Here is a 17521-nt window from a genome sequence, read left to right on the forward strand (position 1 = left end):
TGTCAGATCTTGCACTGGAGTTGGAGGTCAACTCAAGGACACTGAGGGCTTAATCTCTGCCATGCATCCTTGCTTTCGTTGAGGCTAATCAGCCACAGCCCTTAGGTACTGGGCCAGCATGGAAACCTCCTCCTACTGGTGTCTGTTTAAAGGATCGGAGAAAGTCCTCATGCCACAGATAGTCTCAACCTCATAGCTGGCTCTGATGGCTTTCAGGAGCTGAGCAAGGAAACATAGATCCCCCCATGTAAGCCCCCGAAGGCATTCCCCTCTAGGACCTCGATTCCAATCAAGGCTGGTACATCGGTCCTCCCGGCTGCCTGTGCCTGTCAGGTCAGTCCTAACTCGTTCAGGGACGGAGGGAAGAAGAAAAGGACTCTGGGCTGACGTCTGCAGGGGAAAAGGGCCCGTTCCTCAGGCCAAGCCGCTGCTCCATCGGATGGAAATGTGCCCGACGCCCACCTGACTCCAGCTTTTCACAACAGATGTAGTTCTCCATTTTAATGTCAGTTGATTTTAAAAAAAAGATCAGATAGTCATTCAAACAAGCACCTCCAATGGTGGAAGTGAGTTTGACGGCATAGTCAGGAGCCAGGACAGACGTCTGTCTACCCCACACAGAAGGACCAGCACCCTGCAGGGTCAGCGTGCCTTGGCTGGTGTCTGGGCTACCTCACTAGCCCTGGGATTTGTCCTGAGCTGCCAAGGGCTAAGGGCGGGCTGGCCTGGTGGGCAGAGTTGACCCCAACACAGGCTCTTCTTGGCAAGCAATAGGCAACCCAGGCTCACAGTGGCCTGGCATGTCACAAGGCCAGCCAGCTGCCCTGAGTGTCCCCAGCAGGCTTTGGCCACAGCTAAAGCATAAAGCAGGCTGGGTTTAGGGTCTTCGGAGGCTGTCAGTAGGGACAAACTGCCGTCCCTCATTTAAAGCAGGTGGCCCCTAAGGTGACTCCTGTGGACATACTGAGGGTTCCTGAAAGGCAACGCAGGGGCCCCACATGTCTTAGGCCCTGGGACTCAAGACACTATAGACTGGGAGTCTTGTCTGTAGCATCAGGCCCAGGCTGGTACATGATGGAGCGCACATGGGAAGGGTTGCTTGAGTCAGGAATCTTCCCGTTGAGGTGGGATGAAGCCAGGAAGGTCAGGATGGGTCAGGCCTTGGCTTCGACTCTCAAGTCTGCCACGCTGTCCTCTACGCCATCCTCTGAGGGCAGTGGTGGCGATGAGGGCCGCAGTCCCCTTAGGCCTCCATCCTGTACACTCAGCACCTGCTCAGAATTCTCCAAGGGACTCCTCAGCTCCTGGGCCAGGGGCAGGGGCTGGTGGCGGCCACGCCGGCAGTATCTCCAGCCATCCAGCACAGCCCCCACCAAGCAGATGATGAACAGCACCAGGAAGTACAAGGAGTAGATAAGAAACTGAAAGAGAGAGTTTGGGAGTTTGGGTGACCTCGGGTTTTGTACCCACCACCCTCTCACCCTTGCCCAAACCCGGAGAATCCCACTGAGGTTTGCCATCGTTCGGCCTCCAGGGAGCCAGAGGAGTCATAGGCCTGACGGGGGGGGGGGGGGGGGGGGGGGGGGGGAGATACCATGGGGCTTGGTTCCTTGTTCTCTGTCCTCCACAGCATGGTCAATCACAAAAGGGGTACTTATCACTTCCCCAAATGTTCCCAGAGAACCCAGTATGTGTCTGGCATCTGTGTGATCCTCGGAGACCACTGGTACCCTGGAACCAGTTCTAATTCACGGAACTAACTTCCTTGGCCACCAGGACAATGATCCAGGGCTTCTCCTAGGTCCTGGCCTTAGTCAAGACTGGGCATAACCTTGGCCTGCACTGCACAGCAGTGACCAAGAGCAGCCAGGCAGGCACAGGTCATGTCCCTTCCCGAAGGGCCAGGTGAGCTTCCTGGAGCAAACTCAGAAATGGCTCATTAGAGACGTTTGTGCCCCCAAAAGACAGGGTCAACATCCTTTTCCCCATTCTCCCCAATGTCAATCAAACCCCTGGATGCTGTGGGCAACACCCACGGGTTGGGGGATAGGGGTGGAGAGAAGTCTCAGCCAGCCAGATCTCAGGATCCACTAAAAGTGTGGCAAGTGCTGGGTGTTTCTTTTTGCTTCATGGATCTTGGAACTGAAGCAGTCAGAAGTCTAGGATAACCACTTGCTCTGCCCACGGAGCCGGCCCAGGTACAGCCCTGCTAGAGGGCAGGTACAAGAATATGCAACTCCAGGAATTTCCCTGGAAGCACCTGACTCAAGGGAGGACCTGTTGGTGGGGCCCAGGCAAGACTCCTGGGAAGAAACTTGAATCCCGCTGGGTGGTAATGACCCCACTTCTTACCCTTATCCTCATGAAGTCAGCAACAACCATTCAGGGTGAGTGGACCCACCACACTCACTCACGCACGCACCTGACAGTCTTGAGGAACACTGCCCTCTGCACTAGAGGGGACCACATGGAATTGACTGTATGCCACTGAGCAGAAATAAGACGCCCCGCCCTCGGGCAGTGAGGGGGCCACTGTGGGAGTCAGAACTCCTCCTCTACCCAAAGGGCACCAACCTGCACTGCCAGGGCTTTAGACCCCTTGGCTTCAACATACAACACCAAGAGGCCTTTGACCTCTGCTACAGCTCACCACAGCTGCAGACCTCACACCAAGGCCTCTGGAGACACTAAAGCCAGCAGTCAGCAGGTACCGAAGTCATCTGAGAAAAGTTTTAGAGCAACCATCATAAAATGGGTCAGCCAGCAGTAACAATACTCCGGAAATACAAAAAAGGGAGACCATATCAGAAGAAATACGGGATGAAAGAGAAATGGAGACATTCAGGCCAAAGAAGGGAACCAAGAGGAAATGATGGAGTAAGAGGGAAGACTCTAACGGGAGACAGCACGCCAACGAAACCCTTCCCATCCATCCCTTGATTTCTCTGTTTGCTCTTGCTTCTGCTTTTTGAGACAGGCTCACTATATAGCTCGGGTGGCTTTGAACTCATGGTCTTTCTGCTTCAGCTCCCTGCGTGCCAGCATCCACTGCATGCCTGGCTTGTGTCTTCTAAGTTATATTTGGTGGTGAAAGTGAAATTGATTAACACTGTCTTATGTGATTCTGAAGGTACATGTGCAAAGCATCAGGGCAACTGGCCCTGTCAATGATAGCGGGCACAGTGATGTAGTCCCCACACTACACACAACTGGCGATGGAATACACGTGCAGCCACCAAACATCAGACCATTACTGGCTTCTAAAGGCACAGACAGCATACACTAAACTGTGGTTCCACAAGCGAATCCAAGAGAAAAACGCCAATTAAAACAACCCATGAGAATGGGTAATAGGAAAAAGTAACATCAAGTGCTGATGAAGATTTGGGGAAATGGGTCCTCATACCCTGCTGGTGCGATGGGAATGGCCCCCACCGGGAACCCACAGCTCCACTTCTGGGCTCTCATTCCCGAGAAATAAAACCTACATTCACACAAAACCTAGGAGAGGACTTGGACTATCCAAGGACTGGACACAGCCCACTGCGCTTCCGAGGTCAGCAGCTATCCCAGGCACACTGACAGCCTGCAGTAGTTACAGCAGCCACCTGCCCTTGTCTCAGAGGAGAAGGCCAAGGGCACACACGTGGGAGAACGGAGCCATCGCCTGGGAGAACACCCATACCCAAGGCACAGGGCACACACATGGGAGAACGGAGCCACCACCCGGGAGAACACCCATACCCAGGGCACAGGCTGGTAAGGGGGTGGCTTTAGCTATGAAACGACCCTAAGCATCCCCCAAGGAAATGAAATGTTCTAGACTTTGGCTGAACATCAACATCCCGATTATGATGCTGAGCTAAAGAACCAGGAGAACTGAGCCCAAGGCACCTGAATCTCGGCATGATCTCTTAAACTGGGTGGAAGGAAGCCAAACTTAAAAACCGAGCAAATACCCAGGCTGGCTCCCAGCCACAGTCCCAAGTTCCACCCTGGTTCTCAGTGGTTTCTGGCTCTGCTCCCACGGCCTGGGCTCCTGGCCCAGCCCTTCTCCCAGCTCGGGATGAAGCACGGGAGGGCAGAGCAGGAGTCTGCGTCTCTCTTCACTATGAACAAAAATGCAACGCTCGAAAGAAAACTAGCCAGAGAGAAAAACCAGTACTCATCTCATAATCTGACTGGGTGAGGCGGGACTAAAGCCAGAATGCCCCTCGTCCCTCATGGGGCCCCTCCATACAGTCTGTGCCAATGAGTGGGACTGACCAAGGACCCCCAGGAAGGGAAGGGGTCTCTTGCGGCTAGCCCTTTGGGAACGACCTGATCCCGTCCCCTTCCTGCTGAGTCCCTACCCTACCCCATTCCTGAGGTTCATTAGCAAGGGGGCCTTTGCAGCTGGAACGGGGCGGTGGGGGGGGCAGAGTTAGCAAGAAGGGGAGCTCAAGGCAGCACCTGTCTCTAAGGAGTCCCTCGGGCTCCACCCATTTGGCTCCCAAAGACGGAATGTGAGGCCGACTATGGCGGGAGAAGGAGGGAGAGAGGGAACACAGTGGCCTTAGAGGTCATCGATTAAGACAAATCACATGTTAAGTGTAGTACACGTTAGGTTCCTCCTGGGGTGTCTCTGGACAGCTCCCTCCACTTAAGGGGCCACCACTCTTCTAAGGACAGAGACAGTCTCCTCCAGGGGGAACCGGTGCCCTTCCTAGCCCAACCCACCCTCGACCTTACCCAGTACCGTGGGTCAACCCAAGACGCCTATGTACCCAAGAGCGGTTGGGTTGTAATGAGGAATCGTGTGTCCTGCTCAGTATGGATCTACCTCCCTATGGGCCAGGCAAGACTTGACTGTTCTGGGTTCAGCCTGAGGGGATATGCACTGAGTGGTTTAGCCGGGCCGGAGGCAGTCCCAGCTTTAAATGGCAGGACTCTGGCATTCCCACTTCAAAGGTCTACTCAGATCCTACCAGGCAGCTTCCCAGTGGGACGGCCTGCTCCTGCATGTGGAAACACCTGCTCCATCTGTAGGCAGCTCACTGGCCAGCCAGACTCAACAGTGACAAGGCTGTGCCAACTAGGGATCCTTTATGGGTTGGGACTTCTCCATGATGCACACTACTAACCTGCAGGCCTCCAGCCCAGGGAAACCTGGGCTCCAGGAAGACCATTGGTCTCCACAGGTTGCTAAGACACTGCCCAGCTACAGCCTGGGGCAGTCATTAAGGAGCCTGGTGACCATCCCTCCTCATGTGTTGACTACTAAGCCAATTTGGAGCTGGCCAGTGCCTCCATCACAATGCCCTTATCACAGAATAGTCAGTTTTCTCAGCTACAAGAAAAACACTGACTGCGATGGGAACATTGAAGGCACCCAAGAGAGGCCAGTAGCCCAATGCCATCTGACGCCAACTCCAACCAAGGGGCTCTGCTCTAGCTCCCTCCTGGATATGAACACTTCAGATATCATCCAACTTGGGCTTAAAGCCATCACATCAGGTCTTGACAACCACAGACAGATGTGAGATGAAAGACAAAGAGCTGTGACAGCATATTTTCAGTGACACAGGCCCAGGTGAGGACATACAAGGTCTGGTAAGGACTCCTCAACTCAGCCAACCTTGGAGGCCCAGCAACTTGGGGGCTCCAAGTCCCAGAGGTCCGTCCAACCTGGACAGGAGCAGGGTAGGGGCGCATGGAGAGATAAAGTGGCTAACCTCACCACATCAAGTGCCCATGGACATGTGAGCCTGTCCCCAACAGTCTCACCTCCTGCTCCGATGGGGGCCACCTGCTGTATACTTTAGTGACAATGGATCTGAGTCCCCTGGGAATGGACCACAGAAAGTGGATGCCAGGAGGCCCTGCCAAGACCACGCGATGGGATTCCCTCCCCCAAGGACAGGAGACTGAATTTGGGGCTTACCTGACTTTCGACTGGGAGGCCCAGACCCCGCTTGTCAGAGACCACCAGTGTGATGGAGGTCTTGAGCATCGTGGCAAGGAATGTGTTGATCCCGAAGACCAAGGCACAGAGCTCTTTAGACAGGGAAGATGCGATCTGAAAACTGGGAGGCAAAAAGCATACTGTGATCAAACTCACTGAGTAGGACAGGGGGCAGGAACAGAGTCAGACTGGGTCATTCTTCCCAGCACAGGACACAGAAGCAGGTGAACTCTGTGATTCCAGGCCAGTCTGGTCTACACAGTGAGACCCTATCTAATTAAACAAACAAACGAAGAACACAGAGCCAGGGAGACTCCCGCATCTACTCAGGGAAACACCAATGTACCAAGTCATACAACCCTACCCGCCACCAGACTCAGAGCTAAGTTCCTGGGTACACAACTCTAAGATCCCCATCCCCAGGCATAAAGTCCCCTACCCCAGCCCCAATCCGGCAGATCTGTGCATAGCACGCTGCCCCAGGTCCCAGCCCCTCCTCTCCCTCCTCTATCCACCAATCAGCAGCAGCTGACCCAGGGAAGGAATGGGGCTCAGGACATGTTTATAGAGAGACTGTCCAGGAGACTGGGAACAGGAAGGCGCTCTCAATTCAGGAGGCAGGAGTATGTGGCCAGAGAAGTGTGCCAGTGGCCGCGTGGCCAGAAAATGTGAGAAGGCAGTCCAAGCAGGGAAAGAGGCAGAGTTAGGCAGCCCTGGGAGGTAGGAGCCAGGGTCTTCCCAGAAGGGGTAGAGAATGGGGGGGCAAAGAAGGCAGGTGCCCGAGTGTGGTGTGAATACATGTATACATGCTACTCACAGTGCAAGTGTTAAGTACAAATGGTGTATGAAATCTGTGCATATGTGACGTGTGTGTGTGTGTGTGTGTGTGTGTGTGTGTGTAGGATGTGGTATGCTAACCCATATACATGTATACTGTAAACATAGATTGTATAGTGCCAGTGCACATGCAGTGGATGGTGTATGTGTGTTGTCTCTCTGGAGATATGAGTACATGTCTGTGAGCATATTTTGGGTTTCTTTTAGACAAGGTCTCACCATGTATCTGGCTGGTCTGGAACTCAAAGAGATCCACCTGCCTCGGCCTCCTGAGATCTGGGATTAAAGGTGTGCACCACCACACCCAGCTCTGTCAGGATTGTCTGATGCCTATGTGGCCTGAGCTGCGTGTCCTCAACACACAACAGGATGTGCTGCTCTCTCAGTTCCAGCCTGGACAGGGTCTCAGGAAAAGCATGCCTGTACGATCTGGAGAGATCACCTCCAGTCAGTACCAAGAGTCTCTGAAACAGTGTTCAGAGGGGCAACTTGGAAGCCGAGGTTCAGAGGAGCTGGGTGAGCAAGTCCAGGCCAGGAGGCGGGCCAAAAGCAGCGGGAGGGATGCCGGGAAAAAGAGTGTCCCCAAGGTGAGGATAAGGGACAGCAGGGGAGGGGAGGTGGGATGCTAGTCAACTTTAGGTGGTCTCTGGGTCAGCAGCACCATAGAGAGATCCAGGAAGGCCTGGCGGAGATGGGAGGGAACTGGGGGAGGTAGGGGAACCATTGTCCTTACAGGGGTTGTGGGGCCCGGGGAAGCTAGTGCAGTGGACACAACCAAGAGTGTCTAGATGGATAGGGCCTCCCACATAACTGTCCACCTTGCTTTATGCTCCCCAACAGAACCTTCCAGAAGCCTCTCCCCATACCATCCTACTCACGTGGCAATGGGCACAAGGAACTGGTAGGCCCCACGGAAAAGCACAAAGGCCACGTAGAGTATCCAGATATTTTCGACCTTGCACATACAGAAAACCAGCCCAGCCTGGATGGCTACAACACTTGCGATGACCGACTTTGACCACAGAGCCCAGCGGATCTTCACAAAGCCCGCAGAGAAGGACGTGATGGCGCCTGGGGGTGGGAGGCATCAATCATGGCTGAGCTTGGGCTCAAGTCGACCCATGGGAGAGATGGGCAGGGATTCAGGCTGAGTTAGGGTGGCCCTGGAACAAGGGCAGGGTAGGGCAAAGGACAGGACAGCCTATGTTGGTGGTCTAGCCCGGGGCAAGAAGGGGTAGGGCTGGACTACAGGCCTGCTGTAGTCCAGCTGGGAAGGGCAAGGGGCCTCCAGTGCATACTCAGCAGTGTGGAGGCAGCATCTACGGCGCCATTGTAGGTGAGGTTGTTGTTAGTGTTCTTCCACAGGACGTGTACATAGTAGGTGATCAGGTAGTAGCCCGCCGAGTTGAAGACCCACCAGAGGCACCAGAGGCGCAGCTGTGGTTGCTGTGCGTTTTCCACCAGTTCGCTGAGCATGCGCACCAGGAAGGAGTCCCTGCAAGTGCCCAGCACCCGCTCTAGTTTCCCAGGCTCTGGTCGGCCGGGGCCCGGGTGCATCCGGTCCAGCTCACAGGGCAAGGCTCCGCGCACAGGTGCACTGCAGTTGAAAAAGAGGCTGTGCTTAGGGCGCTTTAGGAAGAGGGAGAGGCCCAGGCTGAAGATAATAAAACCCAGGGAGATGTAGTTGAGCATGGTGGTGGAGACATGCTCCCAGGTAAACAGCACCTGGCCCAACACCGAGCTGGTGAAGACGCCCAGCAGCACCGCGGCCCTCGAGTAGCTGGCCATGCGCTGGTAGCGGGACGGGTGCACCAGGGAGAAGATGTAGGAGGAGTAGGCGATGCGCGCGGCCATGGTGATGCTGTAGAAGAACTCCATGAGCTGCATGTGCACTACGGTGCGGCCCAGCAGCAGCAACAGCCAGACGCACACAAAGCTCAGGCACTGCAGGACCAGGATTGGCTTGTATCGCAGGTAGTCCGTGAGCAGGAAGATGGGCACCAGCACGGCCAGGTGGGAGTAGGGCAGCACTGGAATGATCTCGTTGGTCACCTGTGGATGGGCAAGCACCGGTTATTAGCGACACTGGCTGCTCTACTGAGTACCGAGTTGAGCAAGCCAAGGTCTACCTTGCCCCCTGTCTCCCTACGGACCACACACGTCCTTTCCAGGTCCACACCCAGGCTGTTCAAGGGTACCAGGGAGTCTGGGAACTAAGGCAGTCTTCCAGCCCAAGAAAGTGCAGACCCCAGGCACAACTCGCAGAAGGCTAGCCAACTGTGGGGGACCCCACCATGCATTGCGTGTGGACCGCATTGACCTAGGCTTTCTGCTCTGCACTCTTCTTAAACCTAAGCAGAAACCAGCACGGTGGCCAGTCGGCACCAACACGGATCTCCTCAGTCCTTTACAGGAGGGAAAGCAAGAGAATGGTTAACGGGGTTGGGGTGGGGTGGGGGCGGGGAGCACAAGGGACGACCAGGCAGGACACACGGGAGGGAGGTAAGGCCAGGGGGGAGGACACGGCCATCCCTCCACTCCACCCCCTAAGGCAGGGCTGGGCGTGCTAACTGCAGAATCCAACCTTCACGGCCTTTACTGAGGCCAACGTCTGGTGGCCACCTTCACCTGGCTCCTGCTGTGTGGCACGTGACGGGGGAGCTACCTGCTGCAGGGCAGAGGTCAGAAGGCATTGCCTCAGACTCCACACTGCTCCCTGGGGAGGTGCCAGGGCCCACTGGGAGCGTGGGCAGGCCAAGCCAGCTCACTGCCTTAGGCTCCGTGGATGCTCTGCAGGGAGAGCCTCCATCCCAGTGAGGCCCGGATGTGCCCCCGACCTCTCCCAGGAAGGGAGGTGGATGTGCTTAGAACCTCCTCCTAAGCCAGGATGAGTTTCAGCAGGGGCCCCCCTTAGCTCTCACTTTAGATCGAGCTAATGTGCTCACAGAGGGAGCTGGATGGGCACTCCTGGGCTCCCAGAGGCTGGGACTCCGGTCCCATCGACTCCCACACTAAAGCTGACTCAGCCCAATCACTAGCAACAAGGACCCGAGACAGAACCTGGGTCAGTCAGTATGTAGGGGAGGCGTCAAGCTGACACCCCCAGGCCAGTGCCTCAGGCAGCTGGTGAGCCGGACCTCAGAGACTTCCCCTCACCCTTCTTCGTCTCGCCCTATCATATATAGGGAGAAGTGCAAGTTCAAAAATAAACCGCCTCCATGTCTGCTTGGATTTAAGCTCATTAGCAGAGTTTCAATAGGACCCTCTGTCCCCATGGCTGAGTAAGAGGGAAAATGCCTTCAATAATCTCTTTACATAAACGGCTAAGTCCCTGCGGGAGGCAGGTGCCAAGCGAGGAGGGGCGTGGCTGGGCACGGGCTCTCTCACTAGCATGGCGGATGAGCCGCCTGGCAGTAGAACTCGGCATTTCTTCCTTTGCCTTCTCCCTCAGCCCCAAAGCAGGCACAGGCTTCCTCTCTAGGGACCCCAGCGACACACTCTCTGGCTGGGTTAACGAATCAAAGCCCCTCTGTGTGCTCCCTGGAGCAGGCGGGAGGTTAGGGTGGAGCCAAGCCCACAACCAGCCCAGTCTCTCTGGCCCCTGTAACCTCCCACTGCCTCGGTGGCAGCCCATAGATCAAACCAGGAAAGAACCCCAGCCCACACCGCCGCTCCCCTACCCTCCGGTGACAACTTGCCTGCTCCGCGGTGAAGTTATGGTCGGGTCCCAGGAGATAGGGTGTGATGAAGCTCTCCCCAGGCCGTAACTGCGCCATGAAGCCAAAGAAGCAGAGGTAGACTACGAGGCATCTCCAGGACTGGAGTTCGTCGTCCTGCCTGGGCTCCTTGCATGCCTGCTTTTCTGCCACCTGGCCAGTGGGCACCATGGTGCCCAGGTCCTCATGAGACCCGGTGACCAAAGATGACACTCCACCTGGAAGGAAAAGTCAAGTGTCTGGGGTTAGTGAAGGAGCCCACAGGTACCCTCTCCCTCCCAATCTTTCAGTTGAGACCCAGGGTTAGCCTTGGGTGGCTGGCGGCCTCAGACCCAAATCGTCAACCTGCTCTGCTAACCTGAGAACTACCAGGGGCCTAATCCTTCAGAGCAGGCCAGCACAGCTCAGCCTCAGGAGTCTTCAAACCAATCAAAGCCTTGGCCACCTAGGCCTATTAAATATTAATCGAAGTCATGTAAACTGATTATCTTACTTTACTAAGTAAATTAGTAACATTTAAAATTCAGGTTTGGGAGCACCTGAGACTCATTTCAAGGGCTTGGCACCCCATGGACCCACAGGTCTTGGGAACAGCTGGCCTTAGCTCTAGCAGTATCCCAAGTGTCCAGAAAAGGCTCTGCTAGGCTAGGACACCAGGTGTGCGCCAAGACACAACCTGGAGGTCAGCAGGGGTGGCTGCAAATACACAGATCTGCATTCTCCCCACAGCAGGGGAATGCAGTTCTAAAGGACACTTGTCATGGGAAGGAGGGGCAGTGGGAGAGGCAGGTGTCCTCCAGGAGCTGACAGCCACCATGGGCAAGGCAAAGCAAAGCTCTGGGAAGGGTTCTGGGACACAGTAGGAGCTGTCCTGAGGGACTCCACAGCTTCCTCTAGGACTCCTGGAGTCAAACAGACCGAAGCCTGAGGAGGGGGTGGATCTGACGTTCAGATGACTACAGGCCTCTTCCCAAAGGCAGGTCAAGTCCAGCCGCCAGTGGCCCGTCCAGTTGCTGACCTTCTGACCTCACCACACCTTACAGGCCCAAGGCACTCTCCAGTATTTGTGGTGCATGAGAGAACTCATCTACTCAGTGTTTTTCTCTCGCTGATTCTGTCCTGGACACAGGCTGCTCTGGTACAGGCGAGTGCTGCCAATTTCCCAACAGAAAGGCAGGAGCTGCATCTCCCCATCAGGACTCCAAGTTATCCTGGCTCATTTGTACATCTGCACCTCTCTATGTCATACGTCCGTGCGCTTCAGGCTTTTTGTATGAGGCACTGGTGTAAGTCAAAAGGGAGCTGACGTAAAGCTGCGTGCCAGATCCTGGAGTAAAGGCCGGGCATCGTATATAGGGGCTAGTGGGGGCTAAGGTAGGTCAGCGGTGTGTGATGCAGAGTAGCCAGAAGGGTGGAGGAGGAGCCATGCTCACGGCCTGCCTCTCTACAACAGGCTCTGGGATGTCCCTTCCGCTCCTCACTACAGCCTGCTCTAGGAAGTGTCTGCAAATCTGGACTAGGGTAGAACCCTCCCCAACCCCTGAGCAGGGGGCAAAGAAAACTCCCTAGATGTAAGAACTTAGGGGGTCCAGATTCTCGGCCCATGGACCCTACCCCATGTATCCTCTGAGTTCCCACGAAACACGGAGGCGCAAGAGAGAAAAGCGACCCGTGGGCCCTCAGTGTGTGCTCTCCCACGGGGACTGCAGAGTCACGCCATGCAGCTCTTTGGACTGCCCAGGATCCCTTCCTTAAGTCCTGTCTCTGTGACAAGGGGGAAGCCGGGTAACACCTGGGCCACTAAGAAAGCAGGGGTTTGTGGGCTTGCTCGTTGGAAGCTGCAAGGAGGGGTGAGCCAGGGTGCAGAATTCCAGAGGTCCAGAAGGAAAGAATGTCTGGGAAAAAGCAAGGGCACCCAGTGGCCCCGGAAGCTACAGGGCCTGGGACAGAACCCAAATGGAAACAAGCAGCCAGGCAGGGGGCCCTGGCTGGAGAAGATACAAACACAGGCTACAGCACTTCAGCTGGATGGATTCTGACCTCTGCTCTGCTTGGCCTCACTTTTCAAAACTTCCCTCAGCGCTACACAAACAGCCAAGGAGGACACAGCACCCAGGAGGTCCAGCCCTTGGCACTGACCCCTCTAGAGAGGCCAAGGCAGGTGCAAGCAGAGCTAAGCCATTCCCCAACACACACTGCTGGGGCTGGCCAGGTCAGGCAATTAGTTGTCCATGGCAATTTGCATCTGTCCAACTAAAGCGGCTCCCAAGCTAAGGGGCGGCCGAGAATGTAGCCGATTCTAGGGTTCTGTGCCCAGTGTGGGCTTAGGGATCCCCAGGAATTGGCCCTCGTCTGAAAGGTGCCATCCCCAGAGGTAAAAGGAACACCTTTACTTGTGTCATTTGGTATCCAAGGATAGCAGAAGTTATCAGACACCGTGGAAGAGCAAACTCCATATTATTCCATACAGACAGCCTCACAGACTCCTGAGGCTTCTGCACCACAGTGAGAGTTCATCATGGCCCTACCCAGGGGTCTGTCTGAAGATCTGGCTTTAGAACTTCAACAGGTGTCCCACCACAGCTGGAAGAGGGTCACTCAAAGAACTCCTGGAGCCCATAGGAACCGCACATCTGGGATTATCAGACTGGCAGAGCTGAGCTACCCCGACCGATGCTCAGATGGGCAAGCGGTCCTTGTGCTCAGGGCCCAAGAACGGGACTCCTGTTTGTCCTCCAGGGTTCTGAAAACACCCACCCACCCAGCCAGCCTGTAGAATATTCTAAGGTGTGTGACTTTTGCTTCTGCTGCATTTGCTTAACTCTGTGAAGCTGTATTGCTGTGCCTGTCTAGAAAACCTGATGGTCGAATAAAGAGCTGACCAGTAGCGAGGCAGGAGAAAGGACAGGAGGGGCTGGCAGGCAGAGAGGATAAATAGAAGGAGAAATCTGGAAAGGGAGATCAAGGAGCAGCCAAAGGAGGAGGAGGACTCCAGGGGCCAGCTACCCAGCTACCCAGCCAGCTATGGAGGAAGAAACAAAGAAAGGTATACAGGAATAGAAAAGGAAAAGCCCAGAGGCAAAAGGTAGATGGGTTAATTTAAAGTTAAGAAAAGCTGGCTAGAAACTAAGCCAAGCTAAGGCCAGGCATTCATAAGTAATAATAAGCCTCCGTGTGTGATTTATTTGGGAGCTGGGTGGCGGACCCCCCCCCAAAAAAAAAGAGTAAAAAACAACACCAGCCCACACTCAGATCTGTTCCAGGAGACAGGACTACATCACAGAAGATCCTCTGAAATCTTAGTGACTAGCCCAAGCCTCTGGGCTTCTATTCTCAGACCACATGACTGACAAGGGGAACACAGAGGGGACACTCGGGCATCTCCCAGTCTCTGGGGAACCAATTCCAAATCTACAGTCCACTGCTCAGCTCATGCCTTCCACCATAAACACCCATTCACAGAAATGCCTAGTTGCCTGGTGACTGGGAACTAGGGACTGGCCCCTGGTAAAGCCATAGGCTCCATCTCTAGTCCACACCCTAAACTCCTAAGACACCCCCTGGCTCTTCCCTGATCTTAGCCAGCAGGTGCTGCCTAGCTTTGAAGAAAGGTGGTTTGCCTGTTCTAGGGTAACCTTTCCTTCCAAAGTCAGCCCAGTGACCCTCATGCTAGGCGGCGGCGGCGGCGGCGGTGGCGGCGGGAAGAGAAACTGCCAGACCTCTTGGCCCCCTCCAGCTGCCATTTTGCTCAAACTCGAGACACTTTGTCTTTACAAAATGCCCTCCCCGGTTCCAGAGCAGCAGGCACAGCTCTGCCACCCTCCCACGGGCTAAAGTGCACTGGATGGAGCCCGGGGCTGAGAGCTTAGAAATGCACACTTCCCAGAACTTCGAGGTCCCGGAGTTAACAGCTCCACTGTCTCCTGGGCTAGGCATAGGCCAGCCAGAAGAGAAGCTGCTGTTCAGGATAGTAGGACCCAGAGTCCAGGGTCCTACTCAAAAATCTATCTTCCGCACCGGCACTGATGGAAACGCAGGCCCAGACTCTTGTTTGGCACTGCCTCTCATGGCCTGGGGAGAGATGGCTTCAGCCTGGACTCTCAGCACCTCCAGGAAGGAAGGCTAAGGTAGCCCCGCCCCCCCGGGCTGTTACCTATGCAGAGACTGCCCCTGTCAGTTTATGCCACACAACCTATGAAGCAATGCCTTCCCTCTCTACAGCAGAGCCCAGGCTGCTCCTCTGAGCAAAGCTAGGCTCCTCAGCTCAGCTCAGCCAAAACCATTCTGAGAGGCAAGATGGGAGATCCCGTCATGTGCTTAGTTCAAGACACTCGGTGGAGAAGCTTACGGCATGGCAGGCGTCAAACGGCCGACCCTGGACTCCAGATGCCATAGGAGCACAGTGTTGCTCCATAACGTGCAACCTCTTCCAGGCAACTGAAAGAAATCCTTCGGCAGCCCAGGAGGGCTGCGGCGTGGGGGAGGGGCAGGCCCTACACAGTCCTTCCTGATCAACCTAGCCACCTGCCTAAGAGATGAGCAGGTAGGGAGTGTGGAACACAACTGTTCCCAAAGTTCCACGGCACCCCGAAAATCAAAGCGAAAAGCAAACAGCACCTCCATTTTGTCTTAACACAGGAAGGTTCATTTTAATCTTGGGACCCCCCCCCCGGGGGGGGTTAAGAGGATAGAGGCACTGTTGCCTCCCCTTGTGGAAGCTGAGTGCTGAAGGTAGTAGCTTTGCGGCAGGCTCAGATGCCCAGAATCAACCCTTTCCTGGGCCTATCCAGAACACGGGCCTTTCTGAAAGAGAGAAATGGACAGGTGCTTTGTTAGAGGCACATCTGGCTCCCAGGCCTGGAGGATGCATGAGGCTCTGCTAAGTCGGAGGGTGTGTTCTGCTCAGTCCGTGTGTGTGTGTGTGTGTGTGTGTGTGTGTGTGTGTGTGTGTGTGTCCCCTCAAGTCTCCCCGGGAGAAGGCTACTTTTTTAAGGTCAGCTAAGCAACTGTGAGGATTTAGTCTATCTTCACTGAGGGAAGCCACAAAACAACTTCCTTAGGTTCTGACCTGCATACTGAAGACAGGCCGATTGGGGCTGGGCACATTTACCGGGTGAGGGGTTTCATGAATATGGTTTATGCCTAGGCTATTAGCCAGATTCTTCAGGAGTTTTCGATGGGGATGTGGACTGAGCCCTGGGAATCATTCCTGTCCAGAGATGCTGGAAGCACACGAAAGACTGGCTGAAAGTCAGCTGTGCAGGCTGCAGGCATCTCTTGTTCCAAGGGGAAGTTGTTAGAGCTGTCTGGTGCCTAAAACCTCCGAGCTAAACAATGGGGCTTGGAGGCGTGCCACGTACCAGGCGTGGACAGTGGGGTTTCCTTTCGGGCAACACGTGCTCTACAGCGGCAGGGGCAGGCGCACATGGTGATTCCTGACCTGAGGAAAGTACTTCAAAAGCAAAAGAACTCGGTCCCAGAGGGACCACAAGGAGAGAAATGGCGCTCTAAGGTCCCACTAGGCTTGGGGAATTTACCCTCGCGAGGGTTCTGCAACCACGCGCCTGGGGTGCCCGCCAGCATTCACATCATTGCGCCGGAACCCAGGTTCGCAAAGCTGAGGTCCTCGCCTGTGCCTGGCATTCGCACAAGGGCTATGACACCTCACAGACACCGGCCGGGGTCCCGCACCCACCCCACTGCTCCTATAAATCCCAAAGACCTCTGCCGGTCTTCCACCCAGCGGACCCCGCATGCGCTTTCCACTCACTCCACGGGCTCTAGGCACGTCGCAAACCTTGCCCAGAGCTCCTCAGTACCCCCAGGGATCCTCTGGCCCCCTGTCGTGTAGAACTCAGCCAGAGCCCCGCTTTCATCGCTAGGATGCCTGAAAGACCAGAACCGCGCCTTGCACTAGCCCGTTGCTTCCCAGGCACTCAGAATCGATCAATGTCCCCAACACTACACCCCATAGGCCCGTACCTGGTTCAACTAGCAGCGGCGGTCTGGATCGCGCACACGCGCACTACAACACCCACAAACCCGCGCAGAGGCCCAAGGGCACCATGGAGAGGCGTGACTACCTAAACTGACCACGCCCCGAAGGAGGGGCCAACGTGGCGGGCCGGAAGCGCAGCCGCGGGACTACTAGGGGGGCGGAGCAAACACCTGGTCACACCCGCAGCTACGCCCACAATAGACTTGTGCATGCGCCCTCCACACTTTGCGATTAGTTACCGCCTGCATCACGTGGTTCCCCGAGGCGTGGGCGACCCGGGGCGCGTCCGCCAGTCTGCACGCTCCGTCCCTACATCTCTAGACTCCTTTCCCCTTCAGTACGCTCTCTCTGCGTCCCCGCTCCTGTGCTTCCTCCCTACGCCACCCCTCTCCGTTCCCCGCCCCCCTCCACCCAGACTGCTCTTCACCCGATCCCTCAGCGCCGCAGCTCGCCTGGCCGGCCTGAGCTCCGTAACGAGTCCCTTACCCGGCTGGACTGGGTCGTGCCTCACAGCCGACTGCCTGGTCTGATCGAGCGCAGAGGACAGAGGTGACTGCCGGGCCTAGGACCGAGGCCCCTCCCCGGACCCGCCCCTGACCCTGCAGGCGCGCAGAAGTCTGCTCGGGCTCTTTCAGGCTCGTCTGAAAACCCGTGCCCCGAGCCCACCTGCTAAAGCAGTCCAGGAACTAGGGCATTGGCTAGCCACGGACTGCGGGCTAGAGTTGCGCTGCTTGCACCAGCTGTGCATGCCCCTCGTTTGTGTATCAGCGTCTTTGGGTCCCAAAGGCACCGGTGGATTGTGTTTTGCTGTGCAGGGAGACCCCAGGCCCCAGGCACGGAGCATCTGTCGCGTGCGCGCGGACACACACCATCTATCAGCCAGACTCTGTTAACAGGGACAGAAGGCTGGCCTGACTGTTTTAGGCCACCGACCTCACGCCTACCCCCATCCTCTAACATCCCCCCCCCCACCCGCGAACCCGTTTCCAGCAGGGATGCTAAGCTAATGCTCAGCAGGTGGAAGGC

At 55.8% G+C, this 17521-nt stretch overlaps 1 protein-coding gene across 3 annotated transcripts; it reads right to left on the reverse strand.

Moving 5' to 3' along the window:
- Positions 1 to 473: 473 nt before the first annotated feature.
- On the reverse strand, positions 474 to 17069 carry Slc19a1 (solute carrier family 19 member 1). Of its 3 annotated transcripts, none has more exons than XM_028874302.2 (6): positions 16982 to 17069; positions 10480 to 10715; positions 8080 to 8833; positions 7660 to 7852; positions 5924 to 6065; positions 474 to 1421 (listed from the first exon to the last, which is right to left on the reverse strand). In XM_028874302.2, the coding sequence occupies exons 2-6, from the start codon at positions 10666 to 10668 to the stop codon at positions 1155 to 1157; spliced, it is 1545 nt and encodes a 514-aa protein (XP_028730135.1). In that variant the 5' UTR covers positions 10669 to 10715; positions 16982 to 17069; the 3' UTR covers positions 474 to 1154. The 3 variants fall into 3 exon arrangements, with proteins under 3 accessions (XP_028730135.1, XP_028730134.1, XP_037055997.1); XM_028874301.2 differs by lacking the exon at positions 16982 to 17069 and adding an exon at positions 16480 to 16579; XM_037200102.1 differs by lacking the exon at positions 16982 to 17069 and adding an exon at positions 10856 to 10943.
- Between the last annotated feature and the right edge of the window lie 452 nt (positions 17070 to 17521).

The sequence above is a fragment of the Peromyscus leucopus genome, chromosome 16_21 (genome assembly GCF_004664715.2).
Source record: "Peromyscus leucopus breed LL Stock chromosome 16_21, UCI_PerLeu_2.1, whole genome shotgun sequence".
In the NCBI taxonomy this organism is placed as follows: Eukaryota; Metazoa; Chordata; class Mammalia; order Rodentia; family Cricetidae; genus Peromyscus; species Peromyscus leucopus.

Coding starts and splice junctions, on each gene's coding strand:
- Slc19a1 (XM_028874302.2), bottom strand. CDS start 10,668: ATGGTGCCCACTGGCCAGGTGGCAGAAAAGCAGGCATGCAAGGAGCCC. Junction 8,834..10,479: donor ATAACTTCACCGCGGAGCAG/GCAAGTTGTCAC, acceptor GCCCATCCACAG/GTGACCAACGAGATCATTCC. Junction 6,066..7,659: donor TTCCTTGTGCCCATTGCCAC/GTGAGTAGGATG, acceptor TTTGCCTCCCAG/TTTTCAGATCGCATCTTCCC.